The sequence below is a fragment of the Rhinolophus sinicus genome, chromosome 14 (assembly GCF_057876585.1).
Source record: "Rhinolophus sinicus isolate RSI-liver-muscle chromosome 14, RSI-T2T, whole genome shotgun sequence".
Classification (NCBI taxonomy): domain Eukaryota; kingdom Metazoa; phylum Chordata; class Mammalia; order Chiroptera; family Rhinolophidae; genus Rhinolophus; species Rhinolophus sinicus.
This window is the reverse complement of record NC_142514.1, coordinates 141,905,714-141,925,255: the sequence shown is the minus strand read 5'-3', so window position 1 is coordinate 141,925,255 and position 19,542 is coordinate 141,905,714. Positions and strand designations below refer to the sequence as shown.

Sequence of the window (19,542 nt, the reverse complement as noted above, 5' to 3'; positions counted from 1 at the left end):
GAATAAAGATGTCTTCACGAATGCAGTGGGCATCATCCAATCATCCTCAGGCCCTGAATAGAACCAAAAGGTGGAGGGAGGGCAGATTTGCTCTCTCAGATTAAGTTGAGACATCCATCTTCTCCTGCCCTCTTACATCAGTGCTTCTGGTTCTCGGGTCTTCGGACTCAGATAGGGACTTACACCATCAGTTCCCCTGGTTCTCAGGCCTTTGGGCTTGGATTGAATTATACCACCAGCTTTCCTAGTTCTCCAGCTTACAGATGGCAAATCATGAGACTTCTTGGCCTCCATAATTACATGAGCCAATGCCTATAATAAATGTCCTCTTATATATATCTATATACATATCCTATTGGTTCTGTTTTTCTGGAGAACACTGGATAATACAGAATCTATATATTATTGTGTCAGAAAAAGGGAAGAAAATAGGGAAATCAAGACTAGTCTATTGGGCCGGCCCAGTGGCTCAGGTGGTTGGAGTGCCAAGCTCCTAACACCGAGGTCACTGGTTCAATTCCCACATGGTCCAGTGAGCTGTGCCCTCTACAGCTAAGATTGTGAACAACAGCTCTCCCTGGAGCTGGGCTGCCATGAGCAGCCAGAGGTTGGCGTGAGCTGCCCTGAGCTGCAGCGGGGCTGCTGAGTGCTGGCGCGGGATACTGTGAGCTGCCGTGAGCTGCTGTGAGTGGCCAACAGATTGGCAACCGACTGCCTCAGCCGGGGGGAGCACAAGGCTCATAATACCAGCAGGGGCCAGGGAGCTACACAACTAGACTGAGAAACAACGGCTTGAACCAGAGTAGGGGTGGGGGTGGGAGAGGCGGAAGAAGGGGGGAGAAGACTCTAATCTATGCCTAACCAATGATGTACTTCTTCCCATCATAATCCCATCCCCATTCTTCAATTCCTACTACCTTCCCAGCCCCCACAGTCCACAAATATCCTTCCATTCCTTCTCCTCTGAACTAGGATTCCCTTAGTCAATCCACTCTTTGGTCAGGTAAACATGGATTATCTCTTGCTAGCTCGGGGGCTGTTTTGTGTTTTTTTGGCTTTCATGTCAGTCACCTTCTTTCTGATAGTCTGTGAGCTCCCCAGGGCCAGCCACAAGACTTATTTATCTCTGTAGCCCCACACTTAGCATAGAGCCTGACCAGAGCAGGTAGTCAGCAAAGGTGGAAAGCAGAGAAAAAGGGAAGAAGGAAGGGAGGTTTTTAGCAGGAAGCGGGTAGGGAGTGTACAATATAAAGTGCACATGAATGGCAAAACCCAGCTCCTGGGGACAGAAAGAGTACGCCAGCTGTCCTGCACAGCCCCTGCACAAGCTCGTCTCTCAGAATCCACCTCGCACCCAGGGAACATAGCCAGGGCAGAGAGTCCATGGAGGTTTCAGGAGAGCAGCTAATCCAGGGAAACTGGCTGGGACCTGAGGACCTAGAGGGTGGCAGAATTCCTAGCCTGAGTGCTATAAATAGATTTTAGCAAAATGAGGTCAACTGTTAACACAGTCAGGCCTAAAGCAGGGGAGCAGAGTGTAAACAAATTAGATGTGGAAATGTTAACAGTGTCAGGATAATGGTGAGAATTTTCAAGGTGACAGTTACAATTGAGACAGTGAGCCTCCAATCATTATCACTTTCTGGAATCCCTCTCCCAATCTATTCTCTCCACCCTCTCTACTGCCCACAATATCCTGCCTGCCCCTGGCAGATGCAGATATTCACCCCTTACTGCCAAAATACCGGGGGTGCCAAAAAAAAATGTGCATATTTTAAGAGACGTTATCTACCTTTCAAAGTTGAACTGAATTACGGTAGCAATGTGTAGTATGATGTTCGCCCAAAAGATGACATTAATCAAATGAATGCTAGCGTCATTTATTGTATTACAATTTTAATACAGTTTTTCCTTTCTTAAAATGTGTATGCATTTTTTTTTTTTTTGCACCCTCTATATATGCCACAATTTCTTTATCCAGTCATCTATTGATGGGCATTTTGGTTGTTTCCATATCTTGGCTATTGTAAATAGTGCTGCAGTAAACATAACGATGCGTATATCTTTTTGAATTAGTGTTTTGGATTTCTTTGGATAAATATAGATGGAATTTCTTGAGAGCAGAGACCCTGTCATTTACAGTGGTACAGAGTAGGTGCTCAACAAATGTTAGTAAATGAAAGGCCATTGCTTAGTACAGAGGGTGAGCTCACATAAAGAGAAGAGCCATTCAGCGTGTCATTTATTCAAAACTTATAAATGAATGGTAAGCAAAAATGTGTACTAGGACCAAAAATAAAAAGGCAGCAAAGGAGAGGGGGACAACCTTCTCCCATGTTGCTCTGTACCACACTTTCAAAAGGTACAGACCTTCTGGAAAAGGCAAAACTTTGGAGATAGTAAAAAGGATCACAGCTGTGAGGGGTTGCAGAGGAGGGAGGGATAAATAAGTGGAGCACAGATGATCTTTGGGCAGTAAAGCTATCCTGTATGATACTAAACTGGTGGTGTATACACGATGTTATATTTATCCAAACCCCTTTGCACAACACCAAGGGTCAACCCTAAAGTAAACTACAGACTCTGGGTGACAATGATGTATCAATGTAAGTTCATCAATTGTAACAAATGTGCCACTCTGCTGGGGATTGTTAATAATGGGGGAGGCTGTGCATGCATGGGGGCTGGGAGTATATGGGAAATCTCTGTATCTTCTATTCAGCTTTGATGTGAACCTAAAAGTACTCTAAAAAATAAAGTCAATTAAAAATTTGAAAATAAAAAAAAATAAAAATAAAAAAAAGGTACAGACCCATCTGTATTGAGATTATCAGCCTGGACACTTGTCAAGCCAAATGCACGAACAGGGAAATGCTATACAGTAGACCCACCCTTATCCACGGTTTCACTTTCCACGGTTTCAGTAACCCACGGTCAACCACAGTAAGAAAATATTAAATTGAAAATTCCAGAAATAAACAATTCCTAAGTTTTAAATTGCATGCCATTCTGACCAGCATGATGAAAATCTCACGTTGTCCCACTCAGTCCCACCCAGGATGTGAATCATCCCTTTGTCCAACATATCCATGCTGTATACGCTACCTGCCCATTAGTCACTTGGTGGCCACGCCGGCTATTAGATCGACTGCTGTGGTATTGCAGTGCTTGTGTTCAAGCAACCCTTATTTTACTTAATAATGCCACATTCACATAACTTTTATTACAGTATATTGTTATAATTGTTCTATATTTTATTATTAGTTATTACTGTTTACTCTCATACTATGCCTAATTATAAACTTTATCATAAGCATATATGTATAGGTAAAAACAGTATATATAAGGTTCAGTTCTATCCGCGGTTTCAGGCATCCATTGAGGGTCTTAGAACATGTCCCCCATGGATAAGGGGAGGGACTATGGTACTGCCGCTGACCCTGCTTGCCAGCCGTTTCTCTGGACTGGTTCTTGGCACTATAGCATTCTGCTGCTGGCGTCCTCAACTGATGCCAACAGCTCCCAAAAGACAGGGAGTGGACCCTAAGAGTCTGTTTTGTCGAGGCTAATTTTCTAAGGAAACTTACCACTTTTGTTCCTCCTGAGTTCACTTAGAATAGGAGGTCAGGGTTGGCTGTTCCCACCTTGCAGATCTTCAGAAGCCGAACCACCCAATTCTCCCAGCTAATGACTGGAGGAAGAAAACACCCTTTATCTCTATTGATTTTTCTCTACTGGTAAATGTGATATGAAAGCCTACTTAGTCCTCTTTGGTTGTCCAAGGACACGAGATGTGCAGCAATCAGTTCATACACTCTGCACACCCACGGTAAGGGCAGAAAACAGCTAAATGGCATTCACACCCGCATGGGTTACTTTATCCCTGAGCATAGCTTTCATATTTTAGCCTTCGTATGCCTGCTCAGGTTGTTTCCTCCACCTAGAATGCCCTCTCCTGTCACCTCCATGGAATAAAGTCCTTACTCATCCTTAAAGGAAGAGCTTACAAGCCACCTCTTCAACAGTATGCCTTCTCTATCCCTCCTCTCAACCTCAGAAGCACTGTGCATCTGTCCAGAACATTCATTTTATCCCATTAGGGCAGAATATGATTCATCCAGGTCTTCCTACGGGGTCCAGCACAGCACTGGCACAAAAGTAGGTACTTTCTTAATACATCTAATGAATGGATGTTGATAGCTGGCTGGACTAAAATGTGATACATTTCATGCATTAATGACAGTAGAGAAAATGGAGGCACTGCCTTACAGGTATGCCTAGGAGAGCCAGGCCTCAGCCCAGCCACCCCCACTGCCCTGGGTTCCAGGGCACAGCAGCAGCCCTCTCTCCACAGGACTCACAGAGAGGAGGCCCAAAGAGCACCGTGTCCAGGGCCTTCAGCTGCAGCTTCTGCCGGTGGCTCCGGTCGGTCATCTTCAGTACAGTCCCTGTCATGGTGGTGTTGGTTACAGCCAGCCTGTTGAGGCAAAGAGTAGGCGCTCAGTTCCCCGCCCACAAAGCCAGGAAGAATCCTGGTGACATTACCCACCTCCTCCAGGAACATTTCCATGACTTCTAGCTCTTGGTGACTGCTCCCCTCTGCATTCTAGAACAGAGTCTGTGCCAGTGGGTCTCAATGGGGACTACGCAGGAACACATAACACTGACCAAAAATTTGTTTGCCGTTCTCCTCATGGCCACCATTTCTTAGACAGCATTCTACTCTAAGGATTATCCATTTGTGACCATACCCACACCTGACTAAATTTTCTGTTGTGCTTCCCCTTGTAGGGACTGTCCACCATATTCCTGTACCCACACTCCCACCATTTATTTGTAAGTGCATTTTCCTGTCTATCCCTGGTCAAAATGTCATGCTACATGACCTAGTGATTTTGGTGACCTCTGAATTATCCTAAACCTAACCCAATTAAATATATTTAATAATGAATATATTTAATATTCATTAAATTTAAACTTGCTGATGACAAACACTGTAGCTGTCTTGTTGGCTTGTATTTGAGTCACTGTAATTTACTTCCAATCAGATACTGTAATTTTTTTGTGACCTTCAACTGTACTATTGAGAACTCTCATAAGGGGGAGGACCTGTAATCAAAAAAATGACCTCGGAAAAACTGGACTTTGTTTCTCTTCTGTTGGAATGCAGGGTGTGTACAGAAGAAGGGTATGAGATATGGAAGATTGAAAAACCACTGGTCTGGATCCCACAAGTGCGCATTTACTACTATACTATTCCCTAAGATCAGTGTAGTTTTCGGATGCATAGCTCTGTTTCCCCAGGTAGAAAAGAAGCTTCTGACATCACAGTGTGTGTCAATGCTCCTGCCTGGACATGCAGGAGCAGCTACTTCCTTCTCTAGCCCTGGGAAGCAATCAAAACCAGTGACAAGAGAGGCAGTGAGACACTGATGGGAAGTTGGGGGTTGGGGGGGGGGGGTGTCAAGAGATCTAGTTACTGGTCTTGGCTCTATCATTAAGTGATTTCCTTGTCCAATCATAAGCTGCTTGGTTTCTCCCCCTGAGGCCTCAGTTTTCTTCTGTGTAAACTTATGTAAAATCAGATGTTTCCTACAAGCTTGGGAGTTCTTGGAGCTCCTCTTTACAGCACTTCTACCCAGTGTACTGGCCTTCATCTCACTTATCAAAATAACTGTCATCTTTTCTACAGTCTATCTGTCAAAGAAACCTATGAACTTGAATGCTATCTACTTCTAAGTAATGAGAGAAATGAGAAGGTAAAATTTACTAAGCAGCTACTTATCTTGTGCTGTTCTGACACTCTACATACAATACCTCATTTAGTTCTCATCACTGTAAGAACCCAGTTCTACTATTAGCTCCACTGTACAGATACAAAAACTGAGACTCAGAGTTGAGTAACTTGCCCAAAGTCACATAGCACATAAGTGGCAAAGGCAGGAGACAAACTCATCACTACTCCATGCACTGAAGGCTCCATGCTTCCTGCTGTCACCGAGGTGCCACAGCTTGGCTTCCTCTATTCCTGAGCCCAGTCTAGCTGGGTCTGGTCTTAGGTCTAATCCTAGCCGCAGGAGGGCTAAGTGAGCCCATTACCTGAGAACTGACTTCTTATCCTATGCTTTACAGTTTTAATGCAAACCACAGCCATTTCTTAAGATGAAATGGTCCAGTGATCCACAAGGCAATACTGTTATTTCCATCGGTATAAAGGAAGAAACCTAAATCCTGGTACTTCATGGTCAATCCCCTATTCAATTACCTGTCTCTCCCATTAAACATGGAGTTCCTAAAGGCAGACAGATGCGAGGTCTAATGCATGTCTTTGTCCTCAGGGCCCAGGAGAGAGCATGGCATATGGTAGATACTGGGTAAAGTTGGTTAACTAGAACTAAACTTAATATCTCTATGAAGTCCATCTTCAACTACATGGGGCAAGAGGAAGATACAATGAAAAAAGTATGTTACTTAGAACCAGGCAGACCTGAGTTCAAATCCCAGTTCAGCCACTTACTAGCTTGGATAAATCACAAAATATTTGAAGTTCAGTTTGTTCACCCAAAGGTTGGGATAATAATTCCTTCCTCCCAGAACTGTGAGAATCAACTGAAATAATAGGTAGGAAAGCACTCTATAAAGGGATGTACAAACATCAAGATTATTACTCTCTCCAGAGCAGGGAAAAGCTGTGAAGAGGAGGCTGAAGGCAGCAGAGGAGGGAACAGCCAGCTCAGCTAGGCCTGGACAGCAGTGCCTGGTCGCTCTGTGGCTGAAGACTGCAATGTGTGGGCATTCCAACAGCTTCACCTTCCCCTTTCCCCTTTGCTGAGGCTCACACCAGATGCAGATGACAACTTATACACAATCGGCACTTACCAGACAGTAAGCCCTTTGAGGGCAAGGGCAGGTTGTTATCTTTATCCCCAGCACCCAGCATAAGTGCTTGGTACAGAGCAGGCACCCAGTAAATATTTGTTGAATGAATAAGTAAATGGATTAATGACTGAATGACATATGGCACTAGCTTGACTTAACAAGAAGTCCAAACAGTACTCCATCCCCTCCCCACTCCCACCCCGAGCCCTAGCATATTGTGCCTATAAAGGAGGCAGAGTTAGGACACAACAGCTGTTGGGAGAGTCATTCCAGAGAGCAGGCTGGGCCCAATGGTAGTCAGCCCCCACTGTTGCACCATTTCTTTAGAGTAGATCAACTGTATATGGATAATTCAGGGGAAAGTAAAAGAGCCCAGAGGCTCCTGGACAATAAAAGAGGCAGCTGCTAGGGGGACAGCAAAAGAAAAGAGAAACACCACAGGCTTTAAAGTCTACCCAGATCTAGGTTCCAATCACAGTTTTGCGTCTAACTAGCTATGTGACCTTGGAAAAGTTACTTAGCCAGTTTCATCATCTTTAAACAATAATACCTACCTTATAGAAGTGATATAAGAATTAAATGAGATATTGTATATAAAGTGTTGAAGCAGAGTGTCTGGCATATACTAAGCACTCAATAAATGGCAGCTATTAGTACTATTCCCATTATTGATAGAAATACTAAATAGGAGAATGGATGCTAAATACCCATCATACTGTACAGCAAGTGCACAGTAGATGTGAGAAGAGGAGAGGTCTATAGATTCTGCCCTACAAACGGTGGAACCTCATTTAACTGAGTAGAGCAACCTGAAAGCAGGCCAACTCCAGCCCATTCCATGCACCCCCAAGTGAGAGAACCCAGTCTCCTCCTAACCTCGGCATGGCATGGCCACTGAGCTGCAGCTTCCGGAAGGTCTCCTCATACTGAGGCAGCTCCACATATGTGATCAGCCACTGCACCACCTCATCCACGGTCCAGTTGTACACTGTGGGGAGAGACAAGCAAAGCCATGACTCCAGAATGCCAAGTACCACGCACACAGATAAGAGATCTAATGCATGTCTTTGTCCTCAGTGCCCAGGAGAAAGCATGGCATATGGTAGGTGCTTGGTAAAGTTTTGTCACATAGAATTAAACTTAATATTTCCAGGAAGTCCATCTTCAACTACCTGGGACAAGAGGAAGATACAGTGAAAAAAGTACATCACTTAGAACCAGGCAAACCTAAGTTCAAATCCCAGCTCTGCCACTTACCAGCTTGGATAAATCATAACATATTTGAAATTCACCCAAATTGTTCACCCAAAAGTTGGGATAGTAATTCCTTCCTCCCAGAATTGTGAGAATCAACTGAAATAATAGGTAGGAAAGCACGCTATAAAGGGATGTGCAAACATCAAGATTGTCATTCTCTCCAGAGCAGGGAGAAGGTGAGGAGTCACACTGACCTTAACATTTACCACGTTTACGTGTTTAACATGTCTCTCTCCCATCAAATCCTGTGTATGAAAGGAACATGCACTCTACTGTGTGTGTGTGTGTGTGTGTGTGTGTGTGTGTGTGTGTGGATACATATGTGGATATATACACATATATATGACATAATATAGAGAGATGGATCCAGATGACAACACTTAAGCCCTGAGTCAGATCACACCTGCAGACAACCCTATTTCCAGTTTTGTGCAACAAGTAAATTTCCCCTTTGGCTTAGATCAGATTGAAAAGACTTTCTGTCCCATTAGTAGCCGATTCTAACTGAAACAATTACTGATCGATCACTCACAACCCGGAGAATCACATCATCACTATACACGGACCACTGTAGCTAATCGTTCCTCAATATTGTAATATTGTGATTTTTATATGGCTAATTATAAAAATAATCCCCTTAAAATAAGTTTAATATTTGTGTAGTGTTTAGATACACAGATAACAAATTTATCTCCATACTCTGTCAAGAGTCAACAGTAAAGGAATAGAAGTGGACATAATACACAAGAAATAAGTTCAAACCAAGCGAAGGTCAAATGACATCATAATGTATTATATAAATCAAAGTTGCATAGTAGCTTGAATTGCGAAAGATGGTGGGAAGACTGAGTCATCAGATGGCACCCAGTAATACAGGCACGCTGAACTTAAAAGAGCCTGGGAGCAACTGAATTTCAGCAGAAAAGTATCATTGTATTGCATTTAAAGTTTGTTTTTACTTAATGTATAAATCTGTTTTTGTTTCTATTTGTACGCAAATTTTATGCAGCTATTGAAACCTCATTTTATGTTTGTACACATTCAAATAACATTATAATAAAAGTAATTTAAGTCAGCATTGCAGGTCCAAGATAAATTATTTCCCTTAAAAGGAATGTGTACATTCCTCAAGTTTGAAAACTACAGCTGTGAACAGCAAGAAAACTAAAAGTTTTGAAGCAGAACAAAATGGTGAGGCTCATCACCCTCCTCTCTTACGATTCATTTCTTTACCAAAAACTGTCTTTCATCAGAATGCTATCTAATTTCTCTTTAATAACTAGGAAACATTACAGCATGGACCATGTCCTTTTTCATTTTTGCTCATTCTGTTATCTCTGAAATAGAGCTTCATATATAGTGGCGTCAGTAAGAATGTACTCAAAGAATAACTGCCCTAAATGAGGAGTTCCAGAAATGTTCTGACTGTGGGCCTCCAAAAAACAACAACAATCTCCTTAGACTAATACACAGTTCATGTGGATGGTTAACTTCCGAAATGCTTGTCAAAAACAGGCATTCCTCTGGTAGGCACACGTCAGATCTTAGGCTGTTTCTGTCACTCTCACATAAGCTAGAGAAGTTGGAAGGCTGGGCCCTGTCCCTTCCTTCTCCTACTTCCCCTACAGTGGAGCCCAGCACTGGTCTTAAGCACGCACCCAGCAAGGCATCCTGAATGAAACCAAGTTGAAGGCAAAAATGCTCCAATCTCTCAATGTCCTCAAGAAGCTACTGAAACTCAGGAGGAAAGTTCTGAAGCCAAGAGACCTTGGAGGTAGATTAGACGATTTGCAGAGGCACAGGGGGTGAGAAGGGAAAGGTGCCAGGGGATGAAAGGAAGCAGGTACAGTGCCCTAAGACTGCAGCCTAGAAGACAAGATCCTAGAGGTTTAGGTGAAGGGTGCCTAGTCACTGCTTGGTTAAGTTTCTAATTCCCAGACTAGAATATATTGGAGGGAAGAGAAGAATTAATTTCCAAGAGATACGTTGAAATCCCAGGGTTTGGGGCAGGAGGGATGACAGAGCTGGGATTAAGGAAGCATTACAGAAAGTAGAGTGTTTACTCCTGAAAATGAATACGTAGCCACACACATTACAAATGTGATCATTTACTATGGTTTGGAGTATCAGGTAATGAATGTGTAGCACAGTGACACACAGACATCAGACAGACAGACAAGTGTTAGCCTGCAAAGAACAGAGAACAACATACTCCTGCCACCGCTGCCAAGGGCGCTCAGCCTCATCCAAGACAAAGGGGCCTTTCTGTTGGGCATGTGGAGTGGAAAAAAAGGCCACTTTTTTATTGCTAGAAAGGCTGGAGGCCAGCAGTGCTACAAAGGCCTTTTGTCTACTGGGAGGACGCCCTGATACAAGCCTGAGCACAGACCTTTGGCACGCAGGAACTCCTCTATCTGTACCCTGCACTGCAGTGGAAATGGCAGGAGTCACTCTACACCAGGGCTTCTCAGTCTCCACAGCGCTGACATTTGGGACAGGCTAATTCTTCACTGTGGGGGGCTGTCCTGTGCATTGGAAGATGTTTAGCAACATCCCTGGCATTGCCCACTAGATGCCAGTAGCATGCTGCCAGTTGTGATAATCAAAAATGTTCCCTGGGCAACAAAACTGCCCCCAGCTGAGAACCACTGCTCTAAACACGACATTAGGTGATGCATATAAGGGGGTCAGGGAGGATGCAATCCAGTGAGGACAGACTCTGAACGTAGTCGGCCCCTGTATCGCGAGGCTATAGGACACGAGGATAATGGCTTCGGTGTGTTAGGCCAAACCTCAAGGCACTTGTTTTTTGTTTTCTGTGTTCTACATAACATTCTGTTGCCTAGGCAGATGCCCTACCCAGGTAGGGCTTGGCAGCATGGTGCTATCCAACCAGATTGCCGGCAGTCTGAAGAAAGCAAGCCCGGATGAGCTGCATTCTTGTCAAATAGCAACCCTGTGTCCCAGCGTGAAGAGCTAGCTCACTCAACAGTCAAGTAGAAATATCAGAGTCCCTTGTCCCTAAGGTTCAAGTCCTTAAAAGTTGAAAGTCTTATACTGCTTTCTCATTCCCAAAGAGAAAATGAGAAGACTCCCTGTGCCAAAGTGAGGAAGAAGGCCACAGCAGGCTTAGAGAGCTGTGGCTGTCCATGAGAGGCTACGGCATTTGGCAAGGAGAGCTGAGTACAGATACAGGCTCCAAATGACTCACATGTCCAAATCCTAGGAGGACATTCAAACAAGAGATAATCTTCTAAAGTCCTCAGTCTCTTATCCCCCTGAGCCTGTCCATGTGTCCCCTAGAGAGATCAAAGACAACATCTCTGTGCAAAATGACAAACAATACTACACACATTCAGAGAAGGCCAAGCCCAGGAATTTTCTGCAACAAATAGTCCTTCATAAGACAAATGAACAAGGTGATTCAATTTGTAGTCTCCAACCTTTTAAATGGTCTAATCTACCTGTGAAAAAATTTTGAGTACACATTGCCAATATATGAATATGTGTTTATAAATTAGATTCATGTAGTGACATTAGGAATATATAATGTAATGTGAAACATACATAAAAATTACATACTGAGATAGAAATAAATGCAATACAAATACAAGCTCCAGTATTTTCTTATGGCACCCCAATCCATTGCCTTGTGTGGGCCTCCTAAAGCATACATACCGCCTTTGGAAACTTCTGGACTAACAGTACCTCATCCCAACACAAATGACCTGAACATCACAGACTTCCCTGGAGGCCACCTCTGTTGTAGCTCTTACTTTCGCAGTCCTCATCGAGAACCAGTGTCTTGCATTATTTACTGATTCATCCTTGAACAATGACTTCTAGATCTTTGCTGTTTCCAGAAAAGCTCTTTTCCCTCTTCTTGGCCTGCTAAGCACCAACTAATCCTTAAAACCCAGCTCTACCTCTTTGCTTGCTGAAACTCTTTGGAGCCCATTTCTAAATCCCCTTTTCTAAAAAAGTTCTAGGTCTCCCTTCTCTACGTACATAGCACTTTCTTTATACAGACTTCTTTTCTAACATGTATGTTATATCGTTTAGTCACAGATCTCCCTTCTCCATTACACTGTAAGCAATTTGATAAGGAACATGTCTTTTCCACTTATGTATTCCCCAATGTCTAACACAGGGCTAGATCATTCTAGGTACTCTGTGAAGTGCACTGAATGGACAAAAGAATAGATATAAAAGAATGAACAAATAATGGCCATCTGCGGGTCCTGGATCACTTGTTGTAGATCACATCAGCATTTATGTTATATTTTCTCACTAACAGTGTCACTCTCTGCCACAGATTTCTTATGGAAGGGGGTATTTTTTTAAAAGCACTGAACTTATGCATATCAGCAAGGAACCCCAGAAATTGATTTTTAATTACCTTCTCATATAGCAAAGATATATCCTGGCCTCCATCCTATGTTTTATAAATAGGAAGGGGCCTTTTCCATTTGAGAAATATTTTCATATTAAATGAGCAAAGTCTCCTGTTTTATTCTGAGATAACCACAACAAATAAAGTTATTCAGGATTGCCAAATCACTGGGCTTTCTAGAACACTGGATTTTTATTGTAGAATGTATTAGAAAAAGTACTAGATTTAAAGCTGGAAGACCTTGATTTCTATCCTATCTGCCACAGACCACCTTGGGTAAATCACTTATCCATTCTGAACCTCAATTCCCCTTCTATAAAATATTCATCCAGTCATTCAAAATGTTTATTTTGCACTACTTTGTGCCAGGCACTGGGAACAGAGCAGTATCAGGACAGAGATCCCTACCCCCACGCAGTTTACTATCTAGCAATATCTGTCACCCAGAGTTGTTGAATGAGTTCATATGTTTGGAAATGCCTAAGATTTAATATAAACACAATAATAATTGTTTCTTCATATCTATGTATATATTTTTTTCCATTCAAAAAGAGGTAGGTGTTGAGGACTGCTCAGAATCTGGGTGGATGGAGATATAGGCCCATCAGAGAAAAGAAACACGAGCAAAGACAACAACTATAAAGTGTGGGGCCTGCTCAGAGAACACTGAGTTTGGAGTCCAAGGGTTACATATCGGAACAAGGAGAGCAAGGCATTACTGAGGCCAGATAATAAAAATCCTTGAAAGCAGGCAGTCTCAAGCTCCAAAATCATTTATACATTGCGGGGGGAAAACCACTTACTGAGCACTTACTACTACTTGCCAGGCACTGCTCTAGGAGCTAAGGATATAACAGTATTCTAAACAGAGTCATAGGTCCCTGGTGCTTATATTCTGGTGGAGAGAGACAAACTAAAACACTCTGAACAAATAATTATATGTTGGGTAGTGCTAAGTATCATGAAGAAAAATAAAGCAGGGTAAGACAATTAAGAGCAGTGTTATATCAGATCTGATCAGGAAAGGCCTCTCTGATGAGGTGACATTTGAGCAGAAAATGAAATGACGCTGTGGGCCATGTGATTACTTGGGGGAGGGCATTCCAGGCAGTTGGAACAGTAGGTATTACTCCCCAGCACTTAAGCTTTGGTGATACCTCCAGGATATGCCAGGACAGATCCTTGGGCTTGGCCAATCCCTTCTCTTGCCAGAGAAAAGAACAGGCAGTAAGAAATGGGCTTCCAACTCAGTATCCGTTTCCCCTAATGGACCAGTGGTGCCTCAGATGAAGCCCTCACTTACTTTTATGGTTTCAAACCCACATCCCAAAAGAACTATGTCTGGGAAGAAGGTTGCCAGTGCTATCTTTGCCTCTCCTTCACAAAGCTATTGGTCAGTTACCTGGTCACTCAGTCAGCCTCTGGTCAGCCAGTCAGATATAGCACAGTGATTAAGAATGTGGGCTTTGGAACCAAGTGCCTTGGTTTGAATTTGGGATTTGCCACTGTAAGACCATGAGCAAGTTACTTAACCCTTCTGTGCCTCAATTTTGTCACCTGTAAAATGGTGAGAATCAGAGTTCTTACATCGTAAGCATGCAGCAAAGATATGGGAAGCTCCTAGCATACAGTAAAGGTGAAAGAGATATTATCTATTATTATTATCACCATTCATTTATTCATTCCATTCACCAAGCTTTCATTGGCTTCTCCTCTAGTAGGTCCTGGGTGAGTTACTAGATGTAGAAATCAATCTGTATGATCTCCATCACAAAGGGCTCTCTTCTAAAGAAGGAGATATACAAGAAAATAAATGAGGGTGGCCGGATGGCTCAGTTGGTTAGAGCACGACCTCTGAAGAACAGGGTTGCTGGTTCGATCCCCACATGGGCCAGTGAGCTGCACCCTCCACAACTAGATTGAAGGACAACTACTTGGAGCTAATGGGCCCTGGAGAAACACACTGTTCCCCAATATTCCCCAATAAAATTTATTTTAAAAAAATAAAATAAATGAGTATAATACAGTATGATAGATACTAGGTCAAAGGGATGTGTGGGGTGACATGGGAGCACAGAGAAAAGAGTGACTAACTGCCAAAGTGAGTCAGAGAAAGCATTACAAAGCCTAGCTTCTTATCTGGCTTCTTTGGATACAGAACACTCCAAGACACCTACAAAAACTTACCAAAGTGGCCCTCCCTAAAGAGAGCTTGTGACCTAGACATATGGTTTGTCTCTCTGAGTGATTTCTTTCTGGCTCTCATTAGCAGTTTATCACATATGTCTAGTTTTCTAACATGATGTCAATATCAAGCTCTGAACCTTCAATGCAAAAATAATCTGGTCCTTGGGCCAGGGCCTCATGTGATAGGCCCATAAGGCTTCCTGGCAAAAAAAAAGAAAAAAAAAAGCAGGTCTACTATGGCTACAGAATAGTAAGAGAATCTAGGTTCTAGAATACTGAATAAGCCAAACAACTTAGGAGGTATGATCAAACAATACAGTGAATGTTTGTAAAAAATCAGTACAGTAAAAGATACATTGCGATTAATCCCCCTCAAAATACTCCCTCTCGCTTCAAACACACATCCCATCGTTCTTGCAACTTTCTGAAGCAGCTCTGGAAGTCCTCTTTCCTGAGTGTCTTTTGTTGCGCTGTCGTGGCTGCCTTGATGTTCTGAATCATTTTGACTTGAGGGAAGAGCCAGAAGTCACATGGTGCCGGATGCAGTGAATAACATGAATGAGGACACACCGTAATGTTGTTGTTTTTTTGACAGAAATTGCCGTGTACCAGAAGTAATGTGTGACACAGAGCATTGTCATAATGGAAGATGATTTACGGCACACTTTAAAACACACCTTCTCTGAACTGTAGCTCACACCCAACTGACTGCACCTAACAAGTTGAAACTTGTCACACAGTTACTAATGTTCGATGCACCTCTTAGTACATAAGATACACAGTGGTTGGGCCAAGGACAAACTTTTGTCTTCCACACCCCTACTCTGGGCTAAGCCCTGTGTTAAATGTTGATCTATAAATCCACATAAGGTAATGCCCTCAAGCCGTCTTGGTGGGAAGAGAGGCAGGGGAGTAAGATAATTGCAATTAATGTGCTAAGTGCTGCAATGAGATAAGCATTAAGAGGCTATGGGAACACTGAAGAAGGCACCTAACCTGGCCTGTGGTTTCCAGGGAAGATTTCTTAAAGAAGGGGATACTTAAGTTGAGTCTTACTTGTCAAGTAGGATTTAACCAGATCAACAAAGGGGGAAGGATGGGGGAGGAAGGAACTGTATATGAAAGCATCAAGGGATTGTTTGGGTCTGGAACCAACCACCCCAACATTTGCCTCAGTGGTGTACAGATTACTTTGAGCTAAAGGCAATTTTAGCTTCAGGCTCAAGAGAAACTTCTGTCCCCTCCAACGACTTAGAAGAATTTGAATTAGAGGCCTCGAACATAAGAGATTATCAAGAGATAACTTCTTTTGACCTATCTATAGGGCATGGCAAACTTATATTTACTAAAGGCCTGCTCTTCTCATCCTGCAATGACCTTTGAAGCCCCCAAGGCACCTTACCTCATCCCTAGCTCAGGATGTCTTATATACCCCGTTTCTGTCTCTGAAACTCTCCTGTATGTGGAATTCCCCTGCACATGATATTAAATCTGATTTTCTCCTGTCGATCTGCTTCCTGCTGATTTGATTATTCAGCCAGTCAAAAATAACCAAAAGAGGGAAAGGGGAATTTTTCCCCTTCTCCAGTTTTGGTGCTGTGAGCTGGTTCACCACTGGCTGGTAAAATTCTTCACCAGCTAACTGGAAACTGCTTTCTCTGGCTGGGAAAACTGCTTTCTCCTGAGGACTGCTGCAGACAAATGGATCCTGGACATCTAAGCTGACATTAAAAAGAAAATAGTAAGACTTCTTACGGTTGTCTCCTTCCCTAAGATCTCTATCTGCAGGGATCCAATGGAACGAGAGTGGTGAGAGTCTTTTTTTTTTTTTTCTTTTTTTAAATTTAAGTTGGCAGGAGAAAATATTGGTGAAACTAGTTCCTTGAATTTTAGCAACTCTTGTAAATTTGGTGGAGTACTCTTGGTTTTATTGATCCATTTCCTCCTAGAGACAGTCTCTGTTCTTTGTGTCTCTCTGCCTATTGTGTATGAGAACTAAAATTCATAGGGAAGGCCAAGCCATCCCTACTGATGAGGGTATTCCTTTTGTCCTGTTCTATATCCTGAGAACTTAGTTCTTTTTTTTTTTTTTGACCAGTGAGAATATTTTCTCCCTGGCCCTCATCATCCAGAGGGTGCACTTTGGTGGCCAATTAGACTGGGGCTCTGAGCTCTCTCTGTGTCCGCCATGCCACGCTCTCAAGGGAGTTTTGTCTCTTAACTATTTTGAGGAGTGAAACTCTTTTGGATTATGGGGGCTTCACCATCTGTATCCTCGCCAAGGACATCTTTTGCATCCATAGTAAAGATTTATTCTAAGCCTAGAAAGTTAGCCCTGGGTCTTTCCATAAAAAGGCTTATTGGTTGAGTTGCAAATAAGATCCTAGTTATCAATGGCCAGACAATGGATTTTTTTTTTGGCAGAAAAACTAATAAGAACTTTGTTCCATGACACTGTATGGTCAGTATTTTTATTCCAGGGAATTTCTTCTGCAGAAAGTTTCTGCTGTTGTGTCCAGCTGTTCTTGAAGAACACTGCTAGGTGGCAGCCCAAGGTTAAAAGCAGCAGTCTCAATGTGACTTCTTTATATCCATAGTTATAAAACTTCTGTTCAGATAGACTTCAGATGGTTCTCCAGGTTGATTGTGCTATAATTTAGTTGTAATTTTAATGAGTTCATGGGAGGCGGCAGACATAGCATTTATCTACTCTGCCATCTTGGATTCTTCTCAGACGATGGATCTTTTGAATTGGAAAAACTTTTTTTTTTTTAATTGGGGAACAGTGTGTTTTTCCAGGACCTATCAGCTCTATGTCAAGTCATTGTTTTCCAATCTAGTTGTGGGGGGCGCAGCTCAGCTCCAAGTCAAGTCGTTGTTTTCAGTCTAGTTGTGGAGGGTGCAGGTCACTGGTCCATGTGGGAATCGAACTGACGATCTTGGTGTTATGAGCACTATGCTCTAACCACTGAGTCAACCAGCCACCAGGAAAAACTTCTTTACTTGAAAAACTTTTTAGAGAATTCTCATTCCAAGCAACTGCCTTATTGGTGGTTACAGGAGGATCAAATTGAATGGAAAACACAAAAAAGTATAATGGCTAGCTAGCTTTAAGAGATCCCTTGATAAAATAAAAGAACAAAAGTTAGACTTAGAACAAAAATTAAAAATCAAGTCTGATGTAAATTTCCCTCCTATACTCCCATGTACCCCCAACTTCCTGTCCCTGACCCTCCAGAATATCTTTTGGATCTCTGGGTACCTTGTCGAAAAACCTCTTTTCAAAACCCAGCTCAATCAGCTCAGCCAGATCTTAGGACTCCAACTTCGCCAGAGAAAGTTCAGCTGCCTGTTTTAACGTCCCTTTCTCTAGAAGACCTACAGAGGGCACTCAGACCTGACCTTCAAGCTAAAGGCATACAGGCATTTCAAGCATACAGCTGAAAGTCAGGAAGTAAATTTAGTAAGAGCTGCCAAAAAGAGCAGGAAGACTTGCTTTACTGTAACTTATGATTTCCTTATTTCCCGGGTCTTGCCTGCCTTGGACATTCATATGTAATGTCCATTGTGGAGGTATCCTGGACCTCCACCGCAAAGAATTCATATCCCCTGAATAGTGGATGATCTTTTAAATTATAAAACCCTCTTAGTGCCACTCTCAAGAACATGCAACAAAATTGAGAGAAGAGTTAGAAAGTTTGGTGGCTATTCATAATCCCACTCACAGAGGTCTTGACTGGCTCCTAAGGGGTGTTCTTCCAGCCCATGACTATACTGTAGTTATCAGACAGGCCAGAAGGCCCCCTGGAGAAACCCCCACATACAGGGGAAACAGATGGCCAGACCCTCTTCCAGGCCCTCCTACAAATGACCAGGAAACGCTTCTGCTGGAGGCTGATACTCAAAGTTTAATAGAAACGATTCTAGATGCCTTTCTTCCTCAAGTTAATTGGTCAAGAGTTGAATTGTTGAATTATATACTCAGAAAGAAGGAGAACATCCAAAAGCATTCATTGAACGGTTTATGCAAACTTTGCAAAGACACAAAGCATTAAATCTAGAAGCTCCAGAGCACAGAAACCCCTTAATAACTGTTCTAGTGGGAAATTTTCTCCCCAATAGAAAAAAACAAATTCAAAATAGCGTGTTTGGCTGGTCGGGGCAACCACTAAGTGTGATAATGGAGGCTGCCATGTAATTCTTTGAGAATATTTTACAGGAAGGCAGAAGAAAAAAAGAATTAAAGGCAACAATTCTTGCTCTTCAACTTGAATCTTTAGAGAAGCAAAACTGTGACTCAGAATAAATCAAAGCCCACTCACAGCTCTTCCTCTGTGTCTCCAGACAACTGCAGGTATTGCAAGAAACCACGACATCGGAAGAAAAATTGTCCTGCACTTAAGAGGAAGAAAAGTTTGGGAAACAACCCATCTAGATCCCAGCACCCTCAGAAAGTTCATTTTTCTCTAGAGAGGCAATTTCCTCTCAAATGATAGGGTCAGCCAATCTTCAGTCACACCCCAGAACCTACCATTAAACTTAAAGGATCAGGAACTGGACTTCTTAATTGACACTGGTGTGACTTTCTCTGCTATCCATTTTGAGGACCAGTCACTACCTGTCACCTCTGATTCTATTCAAGCTGTTGGAATCTCTGGGCAATCTATTTCATTGCCCATAGATGAGCCCACTCCAATATCCTTAGGCTCTCTTAACACCCATCATGCCTTTCTAGTTTCATACAGCTCACCAGCAAATCTCCTTGGCAGAGATTTATTATGTAAACTTAATGCTACAATAAAATGCAATGAGAAGGGCGTTCTTAT

The 19,542-nt window shown here is 42.6% G+C and overlaps 1 protein-coding gene across 8 annotated transcripts in view; it reads right to left on the bottom strand.

Moving 5' to 3' along the window:
- The window catches only part of STIM1 (stromal interaction molecule 1), a 183,512-nt gene that overhangs the window by 25,633 nt on the left and 138,337 nt on the right, over positions 1-19,542 (bottom strand). For all 8 annotated transcript variants that reach the window (XM_074335861.2, XM_019732634.3, XM_019732633.3 and 5 more), the window contains 2 exons: positions 7,756-7,867; positions 4,362-4,477 (listed from right to left, as the gene is read on the bottom strand). In XM_074335861.2, the coding sequence (XP_074191962.2) occupies positions 4,362-4,477; positions 7,756-7,867 (228 nt within the window). The remainder of the gene's footprint in view (positions 1-4,361; positions 4,478-7,755; positions 7,868-19,542) is intronic.